The 27,037-nt window shown below is 40.2% G+C and overlaps 1 protein-coding gene across 5 annotated transcripts in view; it reads right to left on the bottom strand.

The window, feature by feature from the left end:
- Nucleotides 1–27,037, bottom strand: part of pan (pangolin) — a 112,956-nt gene that overhangs the window by 14,644 nt on the left and 71,275 nt on the right. For 4 of the 5 annotated variants that reach the window (XM_011307228.1, XM_011307229.1, XM_011307232.1 and 1 more), the window contains exons 4-7: nt 7,655–7,889; nt 1,534–1,624; nt 635–730; nt 333–470 (exon numbers count right to left, since the gene is read on the bottom strand). In XM_011307228.1, the coding sequence (XP_011305530.1) occupies nt 333–470; nt 635–730; nt 1,534–1,624; nt 7,655–7,889 (560 nt within the window). The remainder of the gene's footprint in view (nt 1–332; nt 471–634; nt 731–1,533; nt 1,625–7,654; nt 7,890–27,037) is intronic. The other variant, XM_011307231.1, reaches the window with a different exon arrangement.

The raw sequence follows: 27,037 nt of genomic DNA, 5'->3' as shown, positions 1-27,037 counted from the left end.
GGAAATGAATGGAATAAATTTTCTCTTAAAATTCGATTTTTTTCCACAATTAAATTCCGTATAAATTCCCGCAGTCACTGATCAATTAATTAATTGCGAATATAAATTCATACGAAGACGTTAAAGATTTTAATTTCCTTCGCGCACCTACTACCAACAGGTCGGGGTGAATTTTTCCCTCTTCGTAGGAGTTAAAGTTCGTTAATTGGGACACGTCGAGCGTGAGAGAATGAGACGCATGACGGATTGCGTTTTACGCTGACGTTTTTATTTTTATTTTCGGGTAGATCGGTTATTAAAATATGCAGAGATAAATTGAGGTTTACACTCACCTGTGATTGTGATCCAAGGTTGAGTGATCCGCTTTCGGTGCTGATGAAACGAGCGCATGGGATGCCAGCGCATGTGCATGCGGACTCAGTCCAGGATGAGGTGGCATCAGGCCAGTCGGTGAAAACCGATAGAGATCGCTGCAAAAGGTAATCCAAAGTATTCAAACTGAGAAAACGATCGGAAGTGAATTTTTAGAATTTTCAGAGAACGACTTCAATGAAAATAAAAAAAAAATCCACTTTATTTTCATTAAAGGGAATTCAAAGTTGATAATTTTTCAAAGCGAATAAACACAACGTACCTCGGTAAGCTGGAACTTGTGATGGGTAAACTCGTGGGATATGGACTCCTGAAGCCTGCACTAGCCGGTGAAATGGGATACATGCTCGGTGTGTGCCTGAAAGCATTTTATCTCATTTCATCTCTCTCAAAAACTTGAAAAAAAAAATTACGAGAATGGCACTTATCCCTAAGGAGGCAGGGCTTTTTAGAAGTTACACGTGAAACACGTATAGTTTTACAACGCCATTGTGGTTTTGATAATTGTGCAATTTCGAGAGGCCCTCATCCGTTTTTTCCCTCGTCTCTTTCTCCACTTTTTTTTTAAACCACCGCAGAAGGCCAACTTACCCTCCTAATTGAGGGAAGGAGAACTAATCATCCATGAAAAATCTCAATTTAGGGTGATTCAGGCAGAAAGCAAATAACAAGAAAGAACATGGAGTTTTCTAACTGAATCTCCACGCAAGAGGGTGTATTCGGTCTAATAGACTGGAACTGAGAGGACAGGTTGGACCAGTGTCCATACCATGGGGTGAGGTCTCTATTCGTGATTTATTATTTCACTAGTGAAGAGGTAACGGATAACGCGTCCTGTTCCTCGGAATCTAAGGGAAATATCGAAATCGTCATCAGGACCTTTTTTGTAGAGCAGGTCGAGAGCTAGGGAAAAGGTCTAAATAAAAATTTAGCTATCTCTCATAGATACGGAAATATTTTCCGGAAAGTCATTTATTATCTAAACGAAGGATAAGTTGATCTTTTGCTAAATCGAATTTAAGTCTGAATCTAATGGAAATAGTGATATTTCTGTGAGAACCTTTTTTGTAAAGTTCATTGAGAGCTAGAAAAAAGGTTCTCACAAAAATTTTGATATAATTTGAAAAATCAGTTAATATTGGAGTTGAATGTTGGACTCACCAAGACGCAGCTACTTGTGTCATTTCTGGGCTCAGCATCGGGTACGGATATTGGCCTGTGGAGAATGGGTACATTGGTGCTCTGGTCAGACCTGAAAATAAATAAATTCTCAATGAATTCCAGAGTATTTTCTCTATTTTATTGATTTTCAATTCGTGAATTCAGAATTTTTCCTATTTTCATTGAATTTCAAAGGAATAATTCAACCGAAATTAACATTTTTCATGAATTTCACCCGGCAAATGAAAAATAAATTAAAAATAAATATATATTCTCCAAGTGAGAATTCCAATAAAAATTCTTACATGTCCAGACAGAAATAATACAACAAAAATTTCAAATTCCCTTACGCCTCTTTAAACTATCAAATTCATAATTATATTTATTAATTACTAAATTATTAACCACTCAACAAGGAAAGATTTCCCATGATTAACTTAATTCAACGATTTATACTACAAAGGATAAGTCAAGATCACGAAAAAAAAATAGAACAGGAACGAGAGATGAGAGAAAAATGTTCAAATGTGTTGTAAAAGGAGAAGAATGTGTATTTCCATTCAAAAAGTACCTGAAAAGTTGAGCAAATATTCGACCAGATGGAGAATAACAAAATGAGGGTGGAATTAACGAAATAAGAATGACAGAGGAAAAAGTGAAAATGCCCTTTGAAACAATATCACCTGCTACCGAATTTCACTCGGGGATTTATCAAGACCTGTGTCACGGTTTGAGACCGATACTCCGAGCATACGTTACCGACGTGTTGCTGGGGTGCGTATTACGTGTCAAAGGGGTGCGGCTTGTAGCTGCTGTATGGACTAAACTGGTGGAAAACGTGCGTGAGCCTTTAGCGGAGTAAATAATTGGCTTCGTAAAGACCTAACGAATGGGGTGGGTATGTACTACAGGACGCGTATTACATGCGCATGTATCAAGTGAAAATCCGAACAATAGTGTCTAATGGCTGAGAATAATCATTATTATCAAAACCGTGGAATTAATTTAATCGCTAACCCACAATTATCGTATATTTAATATTGTTTTATTTAATTATTGTAGATTGGGATTAAAATCCAGAGCGTTCGAAATTAAATTCAGGTTTTTGAGCATTTTGGATTCTTGGGGACTTACGGCGGACTGATATTGAGTGATTTGAGTTAGATTGATTTTTTGACGTGATCTAGAATTTTTTTTCGTGGATAATCCACGCAAGTGGGGACATCACGTCCGGTGCAGTATTGTTCCTCGCGCATTTCCCCTCAGTCGATCAAGTTTTTTCACTTTTTTTCTCTGAAGGAGCGAGGAAAAGATCCTCAGACAGCGGGCGAACAAGGGGTAGAGCTCGACGAGAGGATACACGAGAGGAAACGGAGGAGGGAGTCCATAGGAGCGGGTTCGTAATATCCTGGCGAGTCCGCAGACTCTGTCATGTGTGCTTAATCACTTTCCAGTCGACTCGGCAGCCTGCAACCCCATTATCGGCGTTTCACCACCCGGAAAATTACTCTTTTATTCCCCCGAACAAACTCGAGACTGAGATAGATCCGGTCTTACTATATTTCACCGATACTCGGTGATTTTATTTTTTTCGCTTTTTCACGGGATACCTTCCGCACATTATTTCCTTCTTTATCCATTTCGGTTTATTAGATCTCGTCGTTAACGTTCAACGGACGCAGGACCGGAAGCATTAATCGAGATCGACGGAAATTCCTCGGAGATCGGTCGAACCGAAGGAAATCGGATAAGAAATTAAGGAAGTCTCGATCATATTCGCGAATGAAAATTCTTATCATTTTTACGAATTATTATTCGATGATACATTATTTTTTAAAAAGCATCTGGAGTGAATGAACTGATAACTAATTATGTACTTCAATTATTTACCCTAGTTGTTTCTCAATTAAAAATAGATTGATTGTTAAAAATAACGGAAAGATTTTCCAAGTCATTTTCAAAGAGATCTGAATTCTCGATTCGATAATATGAATTTGGGAATTTATATTCTCGAATGAAAATATCTATTCCCGAATTCAGAATTGAAATATGTATTGGAAATATGTATTCCCGAATCATATTGATATTTTCAATTGAGGAATAATTTGAACGGATAACTTTCATTGAATTTCTCTCCGGTAGATTGGATTAGCCCTTTTTCACTGAAGATGATCACGTGAATTCACGTCAAACGGATACGCCTAGTTGAGCGCAGCGGGATTCATTATCACCCTCGGGGGGTACCGGTCTGCCACGTGTCTAGCTTGTTTCAATATCCAAAACCAGTGAAACAACCGCGTCAACCTAATGCAATTACCGTGTATCAATATCTCCAGTGGATGTATGAATACATTAGCCCGGCAATTTATCCGGAGGAATATGCGCGCTTGAATATGCCGAGTTGATACCGATAATATCGAGACTCAGTCCAAATAAAAGTGAAACGCCGAGGAAAATAAGTGCGAGAAGTGTCCATAACTTCGAGTGATAATGTGTATCTCCTATCGTAAGCTAATAATTATCACTGGTCAGCACGCAATAATTATCTCTGTGTGTGAAACATAATGCACTGTTACACATTTTATTTTCATCATCTGAATTCAGAAATTCAATTTCCATTTTCATTCCTATCAATTCGCAATCAAACAGACTCGCTAGACTATCTCAATGTGTCGCTGTGTCGCACATGAGTGAATTAATAACAAATACCGACTAATGCAATTATCGTGTACGGTGGGATCTTGTTATGCATTGAATCATTTCAGAAATACGCAAACGCCTCCGCCGATCGAAAATACGAGGATTTATCATTCTATCGCTCTACATTTTCCGGTTGTTGTTGATAAATATCACGCGGTGAACTTTTAATTGTTCCGCAATTGCAATGGCGCTTGTTGGGAATTGCTTCTGACATTTCGAGGACAAAAATTTGGATTTTATTTTACCGATGGAAAAATTTCGTTGGAATTTTGTGGGCGAAAAATTTTTGATAATAATAAAAGTTAATTAAATCTGAGGATGGCACAACAATAAAAAAATTAATTCAATTTATTCTGACGGGCGATTTCACTCGAAATTGAATTAAAATCCTCGTCATTAAGATTTTCTTGAAAATGGCGAATTAAAATCATTACCAGGAATTCGGAAATAAAGAGATAACACCCTATATCTCTGAATCTACCAAAGATAGAAAAATTTTTCTTATGACCATTTTTCTAGAATCACCTGAGAGCTGTAAAAATGGTCCTATGAAAAATTCCGTATCTCCCTCAGATTCCGAAAAATTTTGCAAAATTCCGCGAAAACTTACGCAATAGCTGAATGAGCTAGTCTTCGCTTCTTCGGAAGTGAATATGATTGAAACAAATAAATAAATTCCAAGGAATTGAAAAATCCAACGAAAAATCCCAACAGGTTGGTGCAATAGCTTGTGGTATGTCTCACCCATAAAAGGGAATAATTTGAAATGCCGAGTGGAAGGAACTCATACGAGCATGAAAACTTCAATATCGATGCGGTCTAACACGCGAATCGTTTTAACAAACCAGGGTTGTGGCACGCCCTGGCGTATTAGTACACGTCTACGTGTAACGGTGCGCTCTTGTCTCGTTATTTGCATTCAGCATGCCATTTAACTGACCTAGCCAAGTGGAACTAGTTACCCTGTAATTGTGCGCGGTTCACAAGGAGTGCCCATCACGAGTCCACTCCCTCAGTGGACTCCAATGCGTAAGATGTTTTGGTGGTCGTGTTTAAAAAAAAATTTGTCCTTCGAACATCCACCGAGTGACTTCAGAGGAATCCTAATATAAAACAGGAGAAAGGAAATCGATCTCGAATTATCTCGAATTATCTCGAATTGATCGTAAGATGAAACTGATCCGTCACCAGCAAAATAATGTCGTAGCAAAATTTCGAAAATTGTGAAAGTTTGATAATCATCGCGAAAATTGATGGAGACCAAATTATCGGACAACTTTGACCTGAAACTATTTTATTATCGGAGAAATTACAGAATTTTATGGAAATCCTTCTGAAGATTTGAGAGGGATATTTGAAAGATATTTCCGAATCTTATTTCAGTTTTCAAATGGAGTGGTCTACTGAGCCTTGAAGACTTTCTCGAAAAGACTGTCTTCGGAAGTTCTCAAGGAAAAAAGCTTCAAAAGAATACTTTTTCATCGCTAAGAACATCTTCTACTAATTATCTCAAAGATTGTCCTGAGAATTTTTAGAAGATCTTCAGAACAAAAAAGTTCTCACGCATTGTTTTTGGTTTTAATCTTCGAGAATTCTACGGTAATACCACGACAACCGCCTGACACAAAGAAAAACTGCGTCTCCATAATTAATACCGACTCTTGCAACCCCCGAAGCGCCGCCCCGCGGTATTTAACCCCGTGAATTCAATAATTTAAAGGGGCAAATCCGTTAGCACTCTATTCACCGGATCATCGTTGAAAACAAAATGTTTTTTTATTAAAATTCTCGGTAAAACTCTTAAGAGTATTCGCAATAACCCACCGTAAATTGAAAAGTGGTAATTACAAGTCTTTCGAGTGAAAAAGGTGAAAGGAAGCACGAGAGTTGGCGAAAGAGTGCAATACTGGGAGCTTAATGTGAATGGCAAGAGGGTGATGTACATTGATGGAGCTACGGATGTAAAGAAACGATGGAGCTTATTTTCAGGATAAAGCAACAATTCCGCGTTGACATATTATGAACTGAAAACTAAAGAGGGAGAAAATGTACGACTGAATTCATTTTTTAAAATGTCAATAATACAATAGAGTCATTTGGAAATTAAAAATTGTTAACTTACAAAAAAAAGGGTTTGATTCCAGTAAATTTTTAATTAAGTCGACAAATTAACCCGAACATGACTAGAGTCAAGTCAAAAAATCGTCTGAGAGCAGATCAATTCGATTCAAAACGACAGTTTGTGGATATTGAATTATTATTCGATTGTATTATTGTGATGAATAAAGAATATTCGATTAAGATACACCAATATTCTAATTCGAGAGTGATAGTCCAGAGGTTTTCCCCATGCACGACATTTCTACTGATAAAATGAAGGAAAGGTAGTGAACAGTGAAGATATTTTATCCAAAAAAAAGCGGAACGAAGGGAGGATTGGGAGATCCGAATCTCTTTGACCTGAATGCAAAGGGGAGACTCGTACGCTTCACTGATTAGCCTAATGGTTGGCTCTTCTCTCATACTTCTACTTGAACGCCAGCCTCTTTTCCAGTATGAAGTTGAATGTCTCCCTCTGGTAAATGCTGTGTACTTGACTCGGTAAGAAATATCCCTCCAATCATTAGGATCATAAAAATATCAATATTTAAATTCACTCAACCCCCCGGACTCTCGAGCTCAAACGGATATTATTCCGCATAAGTCGAGAGGATACGACTCGAGCTAGTCGATTTATTTTCACTCCAGAATAGTTAATATTCATGTTTCATTTTCATGTTTTAAGCGGTGGAGAGGGGAGTAGATGAGGCGTGGAGATGTTGGAGGATGTTGAAAATATTGGGTGATGTTTGAGTCAAAGTATCAGAGCAACCTCCACCTGAGTCGTCGCCACCACCACCCATTAATATTAAAATGTGCTTAAGGTATTATCTAAGCCACGAGCTCAGCGTTCGGCCAACAATTTACTTCAATCAATAAGTGAATATAATTAACGAAAAAGGCACACGCTAGATTGGGTGGTGCACGAAAACTGACGAAAATCGCTGAAATCGATCCAACGGCGATAAAAATAGTGATTGAACAATATCTTCGGGCAATACCATTCAATTGTCGCATGAGGATAATTGACAAGAATTTATTGTCACGGACAATAGCACAACTGGCGTTTTCTAATCATCGGGATACATCCAATAATATTCTAATTTACCACTGCCGGTGAATTTCCATCTTGAAGGCATCAATGAAATTGAGATATTATCGAGTAAAACCAGATGATCATCGATTAGGTTTGATGAACACGATTTGGTAACGTAATCTCACTTCGAGGCTTAGATAATACCTTAAATCGATTGAGACAATGTGTGGATTCTTTTTTTTTTTTGTGAATTATCGAGTAATTGGGCGGTATCATGTGGCTGACCTGTGGAAGCTGCTGCTGCTAGAAGTCGCTTCCAGTTTGCGGTATGTGTGGGTGAGCCGTGGGATGATGGTGGCCAGTACTCACCAGCCGCCGCTGCCGCCTTGCCCGCGTCCAGCGCTCCGTAAGGCGGAATTCCCATATGTGCGGGCGGTGGTTGGGTCAGGTGTTCACCATTTGGACAGAAGAACGCAGGTAATCCACTCGGATGGGTACCAGCAAGGCCCATTTTACTCGCCTGAAACAATTGGAAAATCATGTGCGTTAATTATGGAGCAGGAAGAAGAATGATTTCAATCATCTTTATCTCAAAATCATATGATATCTTAATATAAGTGACGGTCAGTAAATTTTACTGATTAGTCTGGAAAATTTAGGGTACTGTCTCGGTACCCGGTCGTGTTGACTCATCGATAGAGTGGTGATGATAAAATATTTCATTCGATAGAGATAAAATAAACACCTAAAAATCAAGTTGGAGCGTAAAACCGAATGTTCCCCCTAAAGATCTATTGAAAACCAAGTGTTCGACCCCTCATCCAATTCCTTCTGAAGACTCTTGACGATCGTTCGTGTTTTATTCCCAAACGTTCCGGGAATTGCGGTTTTTTCAAGATAGTATCGGCACCCTTTACCCCACCCCAGTCTGAATAGCAAGTACCAAATTGGCTAAATTCGGTGAAGGGGAGACAAAGTAGATCCCCAGCGTCGAGTGAAATGGTGTGCGCGAAGAGGTCACATCAGTTGCCTTACCATGACAGAAGCGACATCTCGGATCGATCTGACGGCAAGAAGTAGTCCGGGGTCGAGGGGTGCCCTTTCCATCCACAGAAGTACCCGGGAGAGAAGGCGAACCGCCTCATCAGCAGCGGGCACATCGACCCCAGCATCACTCTCATCAAGATCCTCCTCCACCTCAGTATCACTCTTCTTCACCCGTTTCGCTATTGCACTCTCATCATCAGAGATCCACTCCTGCACGTCGATATCACCTGCCTCAACCCCAACATCACCAGCAAGCTGACAGAGATGAGCAATCATCTGATCATCCTTGAACCTTGCGTTCAACGCCGACGGTAGGTCTTCATCCTGAAGAAGAATCCAGCTGCGGGCAAACGTCTCAGACCGAATGCTAAGCCACGCGCGATGGAGCTCCGTGAAGGCCTCCTTCAGGCTGAATCTCCTGATCTCTTCCTCCAGAGACACCTTCTTCTCCGAGTCAAAACGACAGTGAATCCGAGTGAGGAGCCCCATAGCAAGCCTCACCCTCAGCTCATCCCTCACAACCTTCGACTCCAAATCTCTCGGCACCACAAGTAAACGCACCAAACCATCAGCTGTAACGCACTCAGCCTCCGGCGGAAGGTAATCTGCTGCTTCTGCCACGAGGACCGCTCCATCAGGATGCATTGCGATGGCAGTTGTCGCGAATTCCCGGTGAAACCACCAGAGGAAGAGATCCGCAGTGAGGGAACCGCTACCACCACCAGCGTAAACAACAGGTTGCGTTATCATGTTGACTTCTTGAAGACAACGCGGTCTCCAATGACGACCGGCAACCAGGAGTCGAGTTCGATGTCGACCCTCGTGATCAGCGGCCCCTACCACCCACACCCGTTCACCTGCAGAACGCCTACCAGGCAGATCCCGCCAGTCAAGAAACGAAACGTGGGCTAGGTATATCCTACGGTGATCGTAACCCTCTAGAATGGTTCTCAGGCTTTCCTGGGGCGCATGCGTTGCAAATGGACGGCTTGGTGATGCTCTTGGTGAACTGACCTTGATGTTTGCTGTGTCCGAGGATTCTGATCGTTCTGATTGTTTCGATTGTTCGGATCGTTCCAATGGTTCCGATGGTTCCGATTGCTCCGACGGTTCCGACACTTCCGATTGCTCTGATGGTTGCGATGGTTCTGACGGTTCTGACGATTCTGCCGGTTCTGATAATTCCGAGAATTCTGACAATTCCGACAATTCTGATGATCGCGGTGATACTTTCGCCTTTGATTCGCAATCCTCGAGATCCGAAGATGACAATTCCTTGTTGTTATTCGTAGCATGTTTCTCGTTATCAGAATAATTATCGTTGTTGGAGTGTGACAGTATGGAGTCAGCGTCGTTGACCTTTTTTTTTCTCCTCTGATGCTTCTCCATCCACTGCAACAACAGGGCGCCGTCCAGTGCCTCGGGATCCAGGGATTGGCGCGTGCGTACACCACCAGATCGACTTGTCTCACTGCTGGTGTTTTTTCCAGTTATCATCGTCTCCACTGTTCTCCGTCTACGCTGTTGCCTTGCTACTCGTTCGCCTAGTGCTCGCGTTACCACAGTAACACCGACAACTTTTCGACCTTTTCTAGTCACTTTGGCACGCAGCGATTTGACACTCCTCGGCGACATTGCACGTTGGTTGTAGTACCTGATGGTCTTGACAGGGTCGACATCAATCCAGTGACCGAGGTGGGGTCTCGCGGTATCAATTACTGGCGATCGTCAATCAACGGATCAACGGATCTCTGGGAGACTTGGAATGATTTTTTTTGCTTGGACACTAGGTGCACTTTGTACAGATGACTGGGGATGTTGCAGGGGTCCTCTTGCGCTACCGAACGACGACTGAGCGAACCGCCGCGACGCAACCGTCAAAGGCTGGAGCGGCAACTAGGAGGCTTTGATGTACTGCCGCCCGACGCGCACAAAGGCCAAAGCAGCTTCCAGTCTCGTTGGTTGGTAGGGCACGGGGTGGAGGGTGAAAGCGAACGGAGAGGGAAATGGAGATAGTGATACACGGGGTAACGACATATAATATGACTCGGGGACAGCTCCAATGACGGCACGATTATTCGGATAGCTTTAGGAATTTTCTCGGGCGCGTCCGGGGCTCCTTTCTCCTCCGGGGTTGGAGTTTTTTTTTTATCATCAGTGGATCTGAGCTCGCAATAAGTCAATCGATGGCAATTCGAAATCAAAGAGAAATCGAAAATTTAATTAAAGTGGATTGCGTTGAAATTTCAGGATATAGTGGGAAATTAACTTGAGTCAATGTTGAACGTCATTCAGGATAAGTTCTTTGGGTGGAATGTATTGGTCGTGATCTTTAATTATAAATTATATATATTGTAAAATTATGTCAGAGAATTTCATGGCTTCTCATGGAATCGGAAGCCAGAAGCTTTTTTTGGGATTGTAGGTTTTATTGATTTCGTTGGGATCAATCTGGAAAATTCAAAAGAGCAATCATGTGAAACTCGATAAAAACTCGGAATTTCAGATAGATTGCTCTGTGAAAATCGTGAAAAATTGGCAAAGTACGAATGAATAAATTATTGAATATTGTTTGTTGATCATTGTTGAATATTTACGTTTGATTAAAAATTCAGGCAGGGCAGGAAATTTTTCTCTCATCGTCACTGAAACCTCCCCAAAAAAACACAGCACCACAAAATTTCTAAGTCAACAACAACAAGATGAAATAATTCCATCCTTTACTTTTCAATTCAAAAGACAGGTAATTTCTTTCCCTCTCTAAAATATAAAGAAATTTAAAATTATTCGAAAACATATTTACCCGAATAATTCAAAAGTTTATTGAATTCCATAAAATAATTGAAAGCAAAATGATTCTATGGATTTTCCAAAAGCTTTCAATTCAACTGCGAGAAATCTCCTAAAATCTTAGATTTTGGGCCTGACTCAAGTCGGTGTTGTAAAGAAATTCAAATAAGATAAATAATCGAAGTTGAGGAATTAAAGTGCGTAAAATGGGGATGAGGTGATGTTGGGTAATGGAAAATAATGGTAAGTCCGTTGTCGCTGGATCTCCCCCGTCGTTTACTCTTCTGCATTGACGTTTTACCTCAATGGTCCTTTTCTCCATGGGGGAAAAAAAAAGTGGATGGGAGAGGTATTTGGCGGGGGGCGGTGAAAATCGACGGTGGCCAACCCCAAGCCGAGTTGTTGCCGAGGCAACGGGAGAGGCGTAGGCGCGGGAGGCTTTACCCCGATAGGGGGAGAAAAGCACACCAGGCGTAACACTCGAGGAGAACAGGGATAGATACTTCGTATGTACATTCTCAAACAACAGGGGTAATCTAGTCATGATGAGTCACATCCATACCTCATACTCATTTACTTAAACTAATACTTTCACACTGATGAATCTAACTCAAATACCCACAAATTATTTATCATTCTTTCAACTTCCCTCACGAAACTTACGAAATCTCAATTTTTGGACTTTACTACTTCAGTTTTACTGTTTGAAAGTAGTATGAGCTTAAAGCTCGTACTTTGAGAGGGGGAACTCAGGACTTACGAGTTCGAAATGGAAAATGGAAGTTACAAGTCGGATATTCACAAGTGTGAGGGTTTTGATTCTTCGTCTTGATGGTTTGGTAATTCGAAGGTTTTAGTTTTATTTTACGTTTTTTATTTTGTACTCTTTTCAATTTTGTAATGTATGTTTTTAATCCTGTATGTTGAATTTTTTTTTTAAAGTTCAATTTTTGGAATTTACGGATTTGAATATTATAGTTTGAAAGTTTGAGTCTCGTACTTTAAGAGTTTGAATCTCATATCTTATAAGTTTGAAATGATAAATCGTAAGTTTGAGATGATAATTCATCCTTCAAATCCCGCAATTCAGAAGTGGAAATCTCGGCCAAGTTTTTCAAGTTCCGTTCAGCTCACTGTTTTTTTACTTGAACTGTCTACACCGATTTTTCACGAGTGCACGGCATCTCTTCAATTTCCCCTGCAACCCTCCCCTCTCACCGTCCCACTCAATTAATTCCAGCAAATAAAACTCGGCAAACAAATTCCGCAAAGACACTAAATTGCGCAGAAAACTCCATAAAAAACCGAATACCAGTTCGAAAATTTTCATTAAAAATTCAATAGCGAAGTGGGAAAACGAGAGAAGTCAAGCTCCTCAAGTTTTTCCGAAATATCCTCAAAACTCCTAGGAAAACTAAAATTCTGGTTCCAATATTTTCTGTAGAGACACCTGAGATCTACAAAAAAGCTCCTCACACGAGCTTATCTATCCTCCATACTCTCATAGATATCTCCAAAAAAACCTCACAAGTGACTTTATTTATTTATACAATAAATTATTATTGCGGAATAGGTTGAGTCTTGGAAAAAGGTGGCGGCGGGTGAAATGGAATTTCGTGGAGGCAAGGAGGGAAAACGGGAAAAAAGAGAAGAGTGAAAGAGGGGGCGGAGAGGGTGGACGGGGCGAAAGGGGTGGAAGGGGTGGAAGGAGTGGAAAGGGGTGGAAGGAGTGGAAAGGGTGGAAGCGGTGGAAGGAGTGGAAGCGGTGGAAGGAGTGGAAGGGAAAGAGAGCGTGAGGGGAAAGGAGGGGTGGGTGAAGAAAGGGGGAGGGAAGAGGGTGAAGATAAGGGTGGGTGGCCGGTTTGTAAATGCAAGCCGGAGGGGTTATCGATGGTGGATAGTCAAAGGGAAGGGGAATTGTGAGGAGACATGGAGAAGGGTGAGGGGAAGGTTCAAGTGGAAGCTGCGGCCAATCCGAAGGAATCGTCGCCATGACTACCGGCGCCTGCGTCCGCTGTTCTCACACACCAGGTGGCACCCTATGTGCTTGCCGCACCCCCTTGCATCGTGGATATCCAACCCTCATACCATTCACCTCAGCCCCCTATATCCGCCCTCTTTTTGTTTAAGACGGGGAAAGGGAGAAAATTATCAAGTTTATTTAACCCAGTTTTTTTTTTTCGGGGGGTCAAATGCTGCCAACTTGAGGGATACACTTGTCGGGATTATTATCGGGTGAGCGGGATATTGACGGGATTCTGGGGCTTTCACGGCTTCGTTCGAGAATTTACGTTGGTACCTCTTTCGAGGTGTGATTTTACACTCGGGATAGTCCGGAGATTTCTCGGCTGACCCGAGAGAATATATTTAATGATTCAGAAATTTTCATGATCATGAGACTGTTTTGAAATAGTGAAAGACGATTGAAAAATTTTAAAATCGTTATTCAAGGCTTTAAATCATTTGTTAGAGATATTTATGATACAATTTTTATAAAATTCCCCAGAAATAGAGGACAGCCCGAAGTTCGATTTTCTTAAATATTTGTAATTTGTCATGAATTATCGCGGAATTATCGAGAAAAATATTTGCCATTTTTTTTCTTAAATCCTTTGCCTCTGCAGATTAATCTGGATAAAAAAATCGAATTATCAATAAAACTCGCTGTCAGCGGATTTCGCGCATTGATCTGTACTTCAGCAGCAGTGGTTTCTGTTATCTGCAGGTAACAATATAAAATAACTCGTATGACTCGTGGAGTTGACGGGTCGTGTGCTGTTTACGCGTACACCAATCGCGACTGAAATATCGCGCGTTTGCTGCAGAGTTGCATATACAAGCGGTACCATGTATGAACGCCTTTGAGCTACCGACGATTGCGAATGAAAAATCGAGAGATATGGTTTGCGTACTGAGGTACGACTTCCACACGAGTGCGTCCACATTGACTCAAACTGGGATTTTACAGTCTCAAATTAAGAACTTCGATATCTTTAAAATAAAAATCATTCTGTACTTCAACATCTCCAGACATTCACCAGAAAATATCAATCCATTCCCTATCATTAGTACTATATTGTGAATTGAATATTTAATTATGGAATAATAATAATAATTGCAGTTGTTATTATTATTTTGCAAATTAATGTTCAATTTGAAATATTGGAATGAATTGCGAATCGATTGATATTGTGTGGTCGTGGATGTTCAGGTTCGGAAAAAATTTTGTTTTTGAGATTTCATTTAAGTTTGACTCCCCAAAATCGGGAAATAGAAATTTTAAAGAATTCCATGACGATATGTCTTAATTCGATTTTTCTTTGATGAAAGTTTCTTCTCAAGTTGGGACTTTTAAAAATGACCATTTGATTCCTAAAAGTCTCAAATTAATACATCAGAAAAAGTTCACATGATTCAAAATCTTTGAAGGTCTCAACTTCACCCCTTCGTAGAAATTCCAGAACCCTCACATAGAAGTCTGAAGTCCCAGCTTTAAAGGTTCCATTCTGAGATCATAATTTCCAAATGAAAAATTCAATTGCTTTGAATGTGATAAAATGAAAACGAAGACATGGTCTCGAAGATATTTGATACACGATGCGGCCGGTGGTATTGATTTTAGTGGGTCCGTCGAAGACCCTCGTTTTATGAAAAATGGAGTAATGAAAATTAGGCTGAAACAGGGGGAGGCTATGCGAATCGGTAAGCTCGAGAGAGTAGGTGGGAATAGAGGGTAACTGTTGGTAGGATCAAAGGGGAACGTTTGGTCGACATAGTGCGTGATGAAGGCACAAACTGTCAAGAGGGATGGAGTTTGCTCTAGACTATACACATTTTCCGAATGAAATGTGTTGTAAGACTTGAATAACTCACCAGAAACGACAATGCCCCACCGAGAATTATTTACTTAAACTTTTTTTGACATACTTGTGGCAGATTTAGTCAAGTGCTGGCGATGGCCTCGAAAGTTTCTGCGGTTTTCGGACTATTCAGATGCAAACTTCCGCGAGAGCAAACTTCCACTTCAAGTTCTGGTTTTTACCCATACTAATCGCCGATTCCGGATATTCATTAATAACGCATTATACTCAAAGGGTTTTCAATTGAGAATTAATTTTTTTATGATGCCACAATCGATTTAGTGAATTGATTCAAGTTGCGTGACTCAGAGTCAATCAATCCGGATTTCGAGGTCGATATTAATCGAAGTCTTGTATTCCTTTCATTGAGGAAATTCCACTTGAATCTGGTTAATAAAAAAAAATTGTAAACAAATCACCTCGAAATATTGAATCGTCTACAGAGAATTTTTAAAATGTCAAACTTTAAAATCGCTTAAAGACCTAAAGTCGTAAAAATTCAGAGTAATGAATGACTTTTCGGGTAATTTAGAACCACCGATTTGTCAGGTTTTAACAAGATTGACTCGAGAGGTTGTGCGTTTTTTTGAGTGTAGGCTGGTCTCCGGTGAAAAATAAAAGAGTGATATATAGTATAATAGAGTGACAAAAAAATTATAATTCAAGCGTAGGCCAGAGCTGGAAGAGAAAAGGTAAAAAAAAAAGTGAAGTTGGTGTGGAACGCGAGAGAGCAAGAGGGGAAGGGGTAGATTCCTTCGAAACACATCAGCCGGTAAATTAAATGGCGGTGGTGTTCACGGCTTGACATCAAAGTGAACGCGTGCGAGTGAGTGGGAGTGTAGGTTGTCGTAGAATCGACAGAAAACGGAAAAGAGACCGTGAGGGTGAAACACGTTGGCGAATGTAAGGCTAAAAGCGAGAAAAAAAAAATTGAATGAAAAAGCGAACTTGAGATGCGAGCGAGGGGAATGGCGTAAGGGTGAGGAAAAGCGAAATTCGCAAATTTTCCTCGCACTGTGGAAAAACTTGATTAAGGAATTTAGAAGCAAAGTTAAAAGGATCGGATGCTCGTGAGCGCGGGATGGGGTGAGCCAGTTTGTTACGCGGTGGAAATGAAGCGCGAACGTGACATAGACGAGAGAAGTTAATTGCAAATGCCGACGACGAGATACTACATTTTATAGGGCAAACTAGCGAGCTTTAAATATCCCTTTTTCAACTTGCCATCTCTGGGATGAGGGCTCTCTATCAAGAAATGGATGACATTGCACTTCGGAGAAGCCTAAACAATTATCATCCCTCAATTCTCGTCGATGATTTTTTTTTCCTCCTTAATTCCAAAATTCTATCAAATTTTCGGCGAAATTTCATTCAATAAAAAATCCACAGCTGTGCGAAATTTATTATCTATTTTTCGCGCTAGTTACTTTGAAAATTAATCAAGTTTTCGACTAAAGAGCATCGTCTTTCATTCGCAGGATTTTCGGTAGAGTGCTGGCCTCGAAACCGAAAAAAGTGCGGTAGAGGGAAAAAAAATTGAAACGAGTGCATTTGCATCTCAAGCCTCACTAGATTTTTTTTCCCCACGCTCTATTCTCCGGATCTAGTCTGTATACGCGTAAACTATCGACAGAGCGTGAATGAACGAGATGTGGGAGGCATTTCGACTATATTTTTTTTCCTATCTGAAAGGCATCTAGTGAGATTGGCTGAAAGGTCCTTTCATTAGACGTTTTCCTCCTTTCCAGAATTTTTTTTCCCCTTTGTCCTCAATTTTCATTCGCGAATTTCAACTCCTAATGTTGATTGCAAGACTCTAATGGACGCAACGCACTTAATAAAAAAAATCCTCTGGTTCAACTGAAGAGGTGAGCGAGTATTTTTCTTCATCAATTACCCCGGAACCTATCGATTTCAGTCGAAAACTCCATAAGACTATTTTGTAGTTGAATAAATTTCGGGTGAAAGAGGCTTTTTGACATTTTCTCTTAAAGTTAATAGTTTTGGGGATTAGTCGACTGAAAGGAAAGATTCAATTAATTTGATCCCAGAGATTGATAGAGAATCGCACTCTTCGATCGCCAATTTTTGCTGAGTTTGTTGTTCCATTCAACGAGAAAATTAATTCACTCGAAAGCTGTCACTATCATTTCTTATCACCATTATCTCGGGAATGAAATATGAGATATTGCGACAAGTACCTCGACGCAGGACTCCGTGATAAAATAATGAGCTTCCGGCTTTTGTTCTTGCGACAGAAATGATAAAATCGGTCCCCGAAAAGATACAAGTAGAATGCTGTGCCTTTTTTATTCTGCGTCGTCCTTTCTATGTGATGAGGAGCATGCGACAAAAACTTGGGTGAATAAGGAAAGGGGAAATGGGAAAAAGCCATCGGCCAGGTCGAGGAATATAAAGGGAAGTTGTTTCACTGGCTGGCATCCATGTTAGAAAAATTCAACTCTGCGTTTTTTTTATGTTGACATTAGAATGAACGCGGGGCACAATAAAAATTGTGATATTCAGAAAATACCCGGATAAAAGAAAATTGTAATAGGAATATTTTTTCCAAATTTTCAAAAAATTTCTGGAAAACTTTTCAGAGATTTTTTCTATAAAACAAAAAAAATTGAAACACAAAACAATTTCATTTTTGGAAAAGGTTTGAATAATTTTTCAAAAATTTGAATAGACAAATTTTTTTTATAATTTCGATGGCGTATTTTTTCAACATATTGAAAAATCAAAAATTAAGAAAATATAGTTGACAGTATAATTAAAAGAAAAAATTTTCAATACCGATCGGATTGATTGAGTCTTTTCAGTTTCGAGTTCTGAATTTTTAACGACCGAATGGGAAATACAATTGTAAATAAGGAATAGAGAACGCTCTCAACCCATTTTTGCAAACATTTTGTCGAAATATTGATCAATAATGGATAAGCTCATTCGCAATATTTCCCCTCGGTTCTTAAGCGGGGATTTTTATCAACGATTTTCGTATTTTATACTGCGGCAGGGGCTAGAGACCGCCTCTGGCATCTCTTTCTTCCTGCATCCTCTCTTCTTTCGCCCGGGGAATCCTGACTCCAGATGAAAACCTTACAAATATTAAGAATAACCCCTCGGCATCGCACAACCTGCCTATATCCCCGGTACTTGCGGAAGCCCTGCCAAAGCCGATTTATTTTTATCTCAACGTCTTCAGGATTTCTTATATCTTTTAGCTTTGGATACCGCTCGCGAAATACTCCTTATTCTTATCGTATCCCATGTCTCCGGAATATCAATCGGAGTTCGCGTTACAATAACCACTGACCATGAATAATTGTTCAATTTGCTAATTATTCAGAACATTAACTTTTCGCAAGTGTCACACATCTCGACCATTCGATGCGATGGCTGAGAAATTATTTATCATTTTTTATTTTCGAGTAATAATTATCATCAATTTCCATCACGCGGAAAATCGGCATTTTTCCCGAATAGATCGATCCTGAGGATAACTCAATGAAAAATACCCCGAGCAGTGAAATTAATGCCCCCAAAATAAATAGTACTGACAGCCATAATATTTTCCTCAGTTCACCGATTGATACTCCCGTGAATTCGTCTCAGTAACAATTACCAAATAATTCCTGTTCCATTAATTCTCCCACGATAATTTCACAAACAGCCGGTGGCACATCACTCGAGTTTTGTGGGTAAAAAAAAAAACGGGGGAATGGTGAAATGCACAATGAAAGTAGAAATTTGTACCTAGCGAGAGCTAACGGCTATGTAACTAATTATCTGATCTCACCCGCCAGCAACTCGAGTTCATTGGTGGCAGAAAGGGTCGGGTGTTGTTGCCGACAGAGAACGCTTGAAATACGCAAAACGCTAGGGTCAAAATGAGAAGAGTGTACTAGCCCCGGCTACTGGTGGAAAAGCCCCCAGTTAATAGTATTCGGGTGCTATGTCGGCGCTGGTACAGCTATTGCTGCTGCTGACACCAAAGACTCCTCAACTTTGGACTGCCATGGCCCCGTCCAACTTTACTCTAGCCCAAGGGATCTCAGCAAATTGGTTTATCATTTTTACCGAGCTCCATGTGTTACTATTACCAGTCTTCAATGAAGTATTTAACGAGGGCCGGATGGCAAAGATCGGGAAAATTAATGGGAAGGAACTAATCCCTCAATTACGGGCTGCTCCATTTTTTTTTTTCAGAATTATAAAACTTCGCGCGTACTCGCCTTTTAACCGAAATCAAATATTGTTATTAATAATTATGATTATCTTATTATGATTATTATTTATTTATTTATTATTTGATGGATTTTCTTAGAGAAGAATTTCTAATGATTTAATGAATTTTGAAATTGAAGTTGTATCAAAAATTAAACTTTGATTTTTAAAAAATAATAGTCGAAATATTACGATCATAATTTAGGCGATAGAGATAGTTGACAGTTTTCGTTTTTTCCACTTGCCATTTTTCTCCTATTTTCCTATTTCCCAATTTTTCATTAGATTTTCCACATTATCACCGCGATTTCCGTGAATTTCGTGGCGCTGACTCCCCCAAATTTTCCGGAATTCCCCAGTGAGTCCTCCACTCACGCAAACCCAATCCGCGAGATTCTCAGGATAGCATCTTCGTGGAGTATCCAACAGTTGGCACATAGCAATCTCATCCTGTCGATTGGTATCCACTAGGAATATCCCTGTAAAACGACTGTAACACAGGCAACAGCAATGTCCGCATCTCGATCCCAACAGGAACGTCAGATATATGACCCCTTACCTCACCACCGGCCAGTGTCATGTATTCTCATGTATTCCCGTAGACTATGTTAACCATGTCATGTATACATACTGGCAATCCAATACGCGGGTAGTTGGGACCGGTACTGCGATTGAATGCTAGGAATTTCATCATGAGTTGAGTCCGGGTGAGCGATGTTGGGAGGAGGTGGAGGGTGTAGGAGGACGAGTGGGTGAAAAGGGGGTTGTAGCGAGGCGGGAAGGGGAGGAGGGAAAGGGGGGGAACAGAGAGATGAGGAGGATTGAGGGGGGAAATACACGTTTGGACCAGGAGGAGGTGAACGAGACTGAGAACCCGCCCTCTACAACCCCCAAGCCTTCTCTCACCCTCTGGACTATACCGTCTGGGGGGTTTATGGGAAGGAGTGAGACACTAAATCCACGCAGTATATGCAGTTTACTGGGATCCAGGGAACCCCTTGCTTAGCAGCCGGCCGTTCCAATCATGATTCCAACGTTGCAGCGTTTGAAGTTCTCAATTGAAAAGGGGCGGAGGTTTGACTAAAGAACGAGTTCGAGGGTATATATTGGGGCTGTCCGATCTCATTCTACTTTCAATGGGGATGTGGAGGTGTATGGAAATCCATGCATGTACCCTGTCTGTGTGGACTTTGGATTTTTCATGTATAGATTTTCGGGAGACGGTGGAAAATTCTGGGGATGACAAAATCAAGATTTTCTTTTCGAATTGGCTCGGAAGAAATTTCCAAATTTTTAAACATTTGAAAATTAACCATTTTCATGGATAGATTGTCGATGCCATTTGTTGCCCGGTGGAATTCTAAATATCGTTACAAAAAATTAATTTTATCAACTTTTAGCAATTCTTTGATAAAATCCTTTATTTGCGATATTAAATTCCCTAAAATTCCAGTTTATGAACGATAATGAATAGTTCCAAAGAAGAGACTACAAAAAAAAATGGCTTTTCATTTCAAAATGAATAGAGAATACTATTCAATGGATTTCACTCTTCACTAGCCGTAAAAAAAAATCACAACTCCACCCTAATATTTTTCTATTCCCAAAATTAATCTCCCGATCGGTGCAATATCAAGATTCAGATGTATTTCGTATGTTTCACTTGTTGACTGGGGCTTTTGTCCCGGAAGGCTGAGCCCAGTGGATTCGTGGGGTCAAGGAAAGAAAAAAAAAATCAGAGAGAGTCGACGCATGAGAAATCCACTCTCGTTCGATGAGAAAGCGTCTGGCCATAGTGCTATCACAAAAGATGGAGCCGCATTGTCCCGGAGGTTTTCCCTCTTGACCCAACGGGGGTGATCGCCATCGAGGGCAACGCCTTATTAGCAAAATGGACCATACGTGTCCCCCGAATTGAAGGGAATACATCGGATGTTGATTGAAGAATCGATAGCTTATCGCGATCCATTGATCCCCCTTTTTTCATTCATACTCTTCAGTCGGATGTTTAAAGCATCTCCTGATATGAAATCCTTCAGTACCAAATGGAACACTAATTCACCGGTTACTGATCCTGGAGCTGATTAGCCGAGGGGTGAGACAAAACGCTCACAATCTCTGCCGGATCATAAACATATATCTTTACTCTGTTATTACGGGACATGGGCAATTATCTGATAATTATGAGTGAGATTGCAAACATCTGGTGGCAGGCATTCGACGAACATTTCATTTTAACACGGGCTTGGTAATAAAATACCGAGTAATTGATTCCGCGGAAATTATTTAGAATAGTTGTAGATAAAATTAATGTCCTCGAGTACTTGAAGTTGAAGATGTAAATCATTTATTCATTAAAAATTTGACAAGTTCATTTATTATTTAATGAACTTGAATCAAGTCAAATTCATAATCAATCGATTTTTACTGATTGATCAATTTGATTGTAGATTACATTTGTTTTGGAGGTAGTTGTAAAAATACAACAATAAATTTTATGTTTCAGTATTATCCACTCGAGGTTATTAACACTCTTTTTACCCCAAATACTTTCTTTGTCACTCGACGCAAGTTCTAGACACAGTACTCGTAACTGGATGCCACGACACACGTTAATAATTCTCGCTGGGACGATTCCATTGTCCGTGTACTGAGAGAGGAATATATTATACGAACGTTTCAATTATCATGGCACTCTAACGATAGACGTGGAGCTGGTGTGCACACACGTTTTGAATTATTCCTGTCTATTCCTCTGTCGTTGCTCAGTCTTTTATTTTTTGAAGCTTCACCTCCGCTCTTTATTCGACATCGCACTTCACACTCATGCTTCAGATGTTCTTTCCCCCCGTGTACTTCATTTGAAGGAATGAGAATACCTGAAGCAAATCAGAAACAATGGAAACCAAGTGCCATTGTATGTGCAAAACTACATCACCAACAAAGTTGGTGGAATTTGTTGCAATAATATCACGCAATATTGACTCTTTCCTTCAATTTTTGCTGGAAATTCCCCGTAGGAAATTATTACAAAAAAAAAATCATTGCAGAGAGAAGAATTTTTTTTCCCCAGTTATAAAAAGGGAATGATTCAAGTCGACTTGAGCTTGATTCTACTTGATTTTCCACTTGACTAAAGTCAATTGATTCGAGTTCCACTTGTCTAAACTTCACGGCTGATTACAACTATCTCCTAATAATTCCTCAAAGTCATTCAAGTTTAATTCCATCGAAGAATCAACTTGAATAAACTCAAAGTGCCAACTTGAATCAACTGGAATAATCAACTTGAGTCGAATCGAATGATCAAGTTGATGAAATTCGTCTTCATATTTTTTTATTAAAAAAACCACTTTCGTGATATCAATGTGGTATTTGCCAAATAATATGAGGACTGCAGGCGGTAGGTTGAGGTTGATACAGAAGCCGCACGCGATTCATTCATAAAATATATGAACTTTCATCCTGGCTCATCGGTTATTTCCATTGAAGCCTCAAGTGTCTAGATTGAATGTTGATGCCTGTCGACTCACCATATCCCCCACGTTATTTACAACGGCACACTACTTTACAACGCGATGTGCTAACGAAGTGTGTTACAAGCGGTAAATGAGGAACCTGTAATTACGGAGTACCGGCGTGTGTGCTCCGACCACCCATGCGGTCCCTTCAACACGGTGAGAAATGAAGATCTCGTTCACCGGACATCTCTGTCCTGGATCCCAGAGTACGACAGGTGAAAGACCGGCAAGAGAAACTGGATTATGCTGCACTCGTCGCGATGGGCGGTTATCAGTCCCTGCCACCTTACAACCGCCGGGGGCCGATCATTCAACTCCATCTCATTCTCAAAAACGTGTCAATCATAATTTTTTTATCATGACACTACAACGAATAATTTGCCGATTCCAATCAGAGTGAATCTTGTTAAAACTAAACAAGTCATTGATTAGAAAAATGAGACATTCTTAGACTTGACTGATTCGAAGAAATATTGAAGATAATTTGACTTGAATCAAGTTGAATTGAATGTTCTCATTCTGCCACGAACTAAATCTGATATTTCCACCTAATTAAAGTAGAATAAATCAAAACGTAGGAATCGGTGATTTAATATGAATCAAACAAAAAGCAATGAATCCTCGTAAAGTAATTAGAGGATGGTCCACTGGAATGGTGCGTAATGGTGTTGTTGTTTGACACGAGTAAGAGAACTGACACATACACTGAGTCCTCGAAATGGTAACAGGGGTTTCACATAATACATTGTGTGGCATAGTCCTCAGTATGTGTCTATTTGCGATACTATTTGTTGCCGATCCTGTTTGCAGTTCCCATGTTGACTCCACTATGTTCCGAATTAAGCGCTGGTGATCAGTGCAGGGAGAGTGTTGGGGCGGGTTAGAGTGAGATACAGTGGATAGAGAAAAGGGAAGGACAATGTGTTTGGCCAATCGGAATGGATCCACTAATTGAGGAAATTTCGTGGACTGGTGTTGGACAGTGCGAGTTGTTGTTACGCACATTTAGCATCTATATGGAACTATGATACTGCGTAGATTACACAGACGTGTTATCACTGTCAACATGCACCCCCGTAATAACTGTTATTATATTTCAAGCCCTCGGGCAACCTCGCCGATTATAGGAAGGCAGCGTTACGGATCGGATGTGCGTTTATCATATGAAAAATTTGAAAATACCGCGTATGCTGGGAAAATTAATTGACTGATTCGGGGAATGCTCACGGACTGGAAAATCCAATGAAAATTATCAGCAAAAGAACCGGATAATTAAGTTTACATGTTTAATCGGTGAGTGAAGGTCAATAATGAGGGCGGGTTGTTAGAGAAATTGTGGAAACCATCGTGAAAATGATCTAGTAGTTTTATGAGTTACCGCTCTGTTAACAACAAATCGTTCCGTCACTTTTCCTCAAACGATTGGGACATTTTACGGAAGAGAGCGTAGAAACAACACACCGGCATCATGGAAATCGCTCAACGTTCATAATTGTTTCCTTTTCAGGCATGACAAGTTAAGAAAAAAAAAAGATAAAGTTACGGGACAATTTCGTACGTTTTCAGTGATGATTTTAAAAATTATTGAAACATCTGTCGATATTAATGAATTGAATGTCTGAATTAATTAAAAATCCTGAGATATATACCTGAATTTCTGATTATAAAATAATATACTAAAAGTCTCCAGTTTGTCTCCCTAATTTTCCATGAACTATTCTCTTCATCGATCCCAAAAAGCGCGTAGATAAAAATAAAAAAAAAAATTAAAACGCAGGATTGCGCAACAAATTGGTGATTTTGCAGTGATGATGTGCGGTAGTGGAGGGCTCGTTCCCCCGTATGTCACTAGATTTACCAAACAATGACGAACATCATATGCAGGTAGGATTACAGGACCCTTTAGCCGGGAGTATTTCCCCCCTGTGTGACATCCCCGTGGCTCATTGTCTCTCCCAACGATCCCCGTGTCCTCAAAGTACACGTAAAAACGTAGGGATGTTAGTAACATTGGGCAAAAAGTACTGCGCACACGATGTTAAGTGGACAAAAAGTGTAACTGCATTGTCAAATAGGAAAATCCCCTCCGGGACGTCGATGGCACAATAATGGGACAGATTATAATCTTGTCTACCCCCCATGAGGACACCCTTATTGGCCCTAGAGATGGGGCCCCGGGTTCATGGAAGCGAAATCCCATGCCCCCCCACCCAAATTTACATGGTCTGTCTCTTTTGGTATCTTGTCCGATTATCCAACGTCTCACTCGTATCAGTCACCACGACACGCTACGGCCTAATTAAGTCCGTATAATAGCCACGACAGTTGTTCCCATTGTACCCACGCGAACGTCCCCTATTTAATCCTTGTGTATTTTGCCTCGTCCTCGTGCCTTTTTTCATCATCCTCTTCTCGAAAAGATCTACAAGCACTCGCCACGCAAATTCACCCCTCGAGCAAGTGGTTAACTCATTTCTTTATGATGCTCACATTTTTTCGGATAAATTTCCTATTCAGGGCTCACTCGGATGAGTACCACAAAAAAGATTACGGGTCATTACGCGAAATATTACTTTTCGCGAGTGTCAACGGACTAATTGCAATTTTTTTCATTATGAAAAATCAGAAATATATTCGGATCAAGAATTTTAGCTCAAGTTTCTTATAAAAGTATACTTGAGTTACGTACTTTTAAAAGTATAACTTAAATAACTTGGTCCGATAGCTGGTAACTCTAAGGTCGCAGGTTCGAATCCACGCGTCGTAAATTTTTCATCATAATTTATTATATAATTTATATACTTGACTCAATTACGAAGTATACTTGAATCAAGCATTAAACAGACTCAAATAAGGTACAGAGTGTACTTGATTCAAGTGGACTTTATCCCGCAGTCCGTAAATGTTGAATGTAATCCCAGGTACATGCCGGTCCCTCGGTGAAACTATTGGCAAATGAGATGAACAGTACATCCGTATAATCGCGTATATGAGGAACAATAAAGGTTGCTGTGATCTGTAGGCGCACACCCAGGTATCATATTGTAAGCATGACATAGAATTGTACCAGCGGATTGTGTACGTGTTCTGGATGGGGGGGTTATATTCAAGCCCCCGGAGGCCACACTATGTAGCGTTAATATAGCGAACGACGAACGCTACCGAACTCTTTGCCACTCCACCGAGCAGAAATTGATAGGATAAATTCCGAGTCTGAATTGGCTTCGACGAGCTGGAAAAGCCTCCCGCTCTCCATCTATTGCTCTCTGTACATCCTCTTTCGGAATTCTCCTCATTCCCCTCACCCTTTCAACTATCCAACAATCCTTCTCCACCTATTACCCTTAGTTCATCACTTTTCAAATCATCTATAAAACATTTCTTGTCTCCCCATAAAAAAGCTACGCGCTAGAAATCAATGACCATCAGATCTCAATCCCTGATTTTTTCACTTTCTCAGAGTGTTTCAAAGTGAAAATTATATTTATTTTTCATATTTTGTGGAGGGATTTTTTTAGGATGACAATTACAATTGAAAATGGAATAATGAAAAATGCAGAAGAATAAAACTTGTCGCATTCGCGAAAAAAGGGACTATTCATTTATTTTATTTCATTGTTCTCCTCGTTAGTTTTACATGGTTGCACTCAAAAACACCCTGAGAACTCAGCCCTCATTGTTTTATCCCCACGAATTATCGCAACGAGCTAAAAATATCCCGAGAGCATTGCATACTCGTGAAAAAATGAGTGCCGAAGAAGGAGATGAAATGCAGAGCTGGAGATTAGAATAGGTCGGTAGATATGTTTGGGGTTAGCGATGCAAATGATGCACCAGCCGGGATTGGCACAGAGGCCTGTGCCTGATTCGCTTCGTGTACCATACGAATGCCCAGCGAACCGACCACATTGATCTTTTGCCGAAAACAATAGCCGCCGGGCATTAACACGCCTTTTCATTTGCTCCAGAAAATTCACAGACTTGCGAATGACTTCTATCCTTTGTCCCTACGATCACTTTCCCGAATTTTCAACTCTGAATTTCCTCAACCCATGAATCTTCCTTCGAGTTTAAGTTCACCATTGAATAATTAAAATTTTTCACAGCTGAGAATCAAGAGCACTTGATATCAAGATAAATTCACTTATAAATTCGTCTGTCTGATATAAGTCGATTTTTTCACTTGATTCAAATCAAGTCGTGCCTTGATTTAAGTTGAT

Source organism: Fopius arisanus, unplaced genomic scaffold, assembly GCF_000806365.1.
Source record: "Fopius arisanus strain USDA-PBARC FA_bdor unplaced genomic scaffold, ASM80636v1 scaffold00052, whole genome shotgun sequence".
NCBI lineage: Eukaryota > Metazoa > Arthropoda > Insecta > Hymenoptera > Braconidae > Fopius > Fopius arisanus.
Note: the sequence above shows the minus strand (reverse complement) of the source record. Positions and strands in the feature narration are given on the sequence as shown.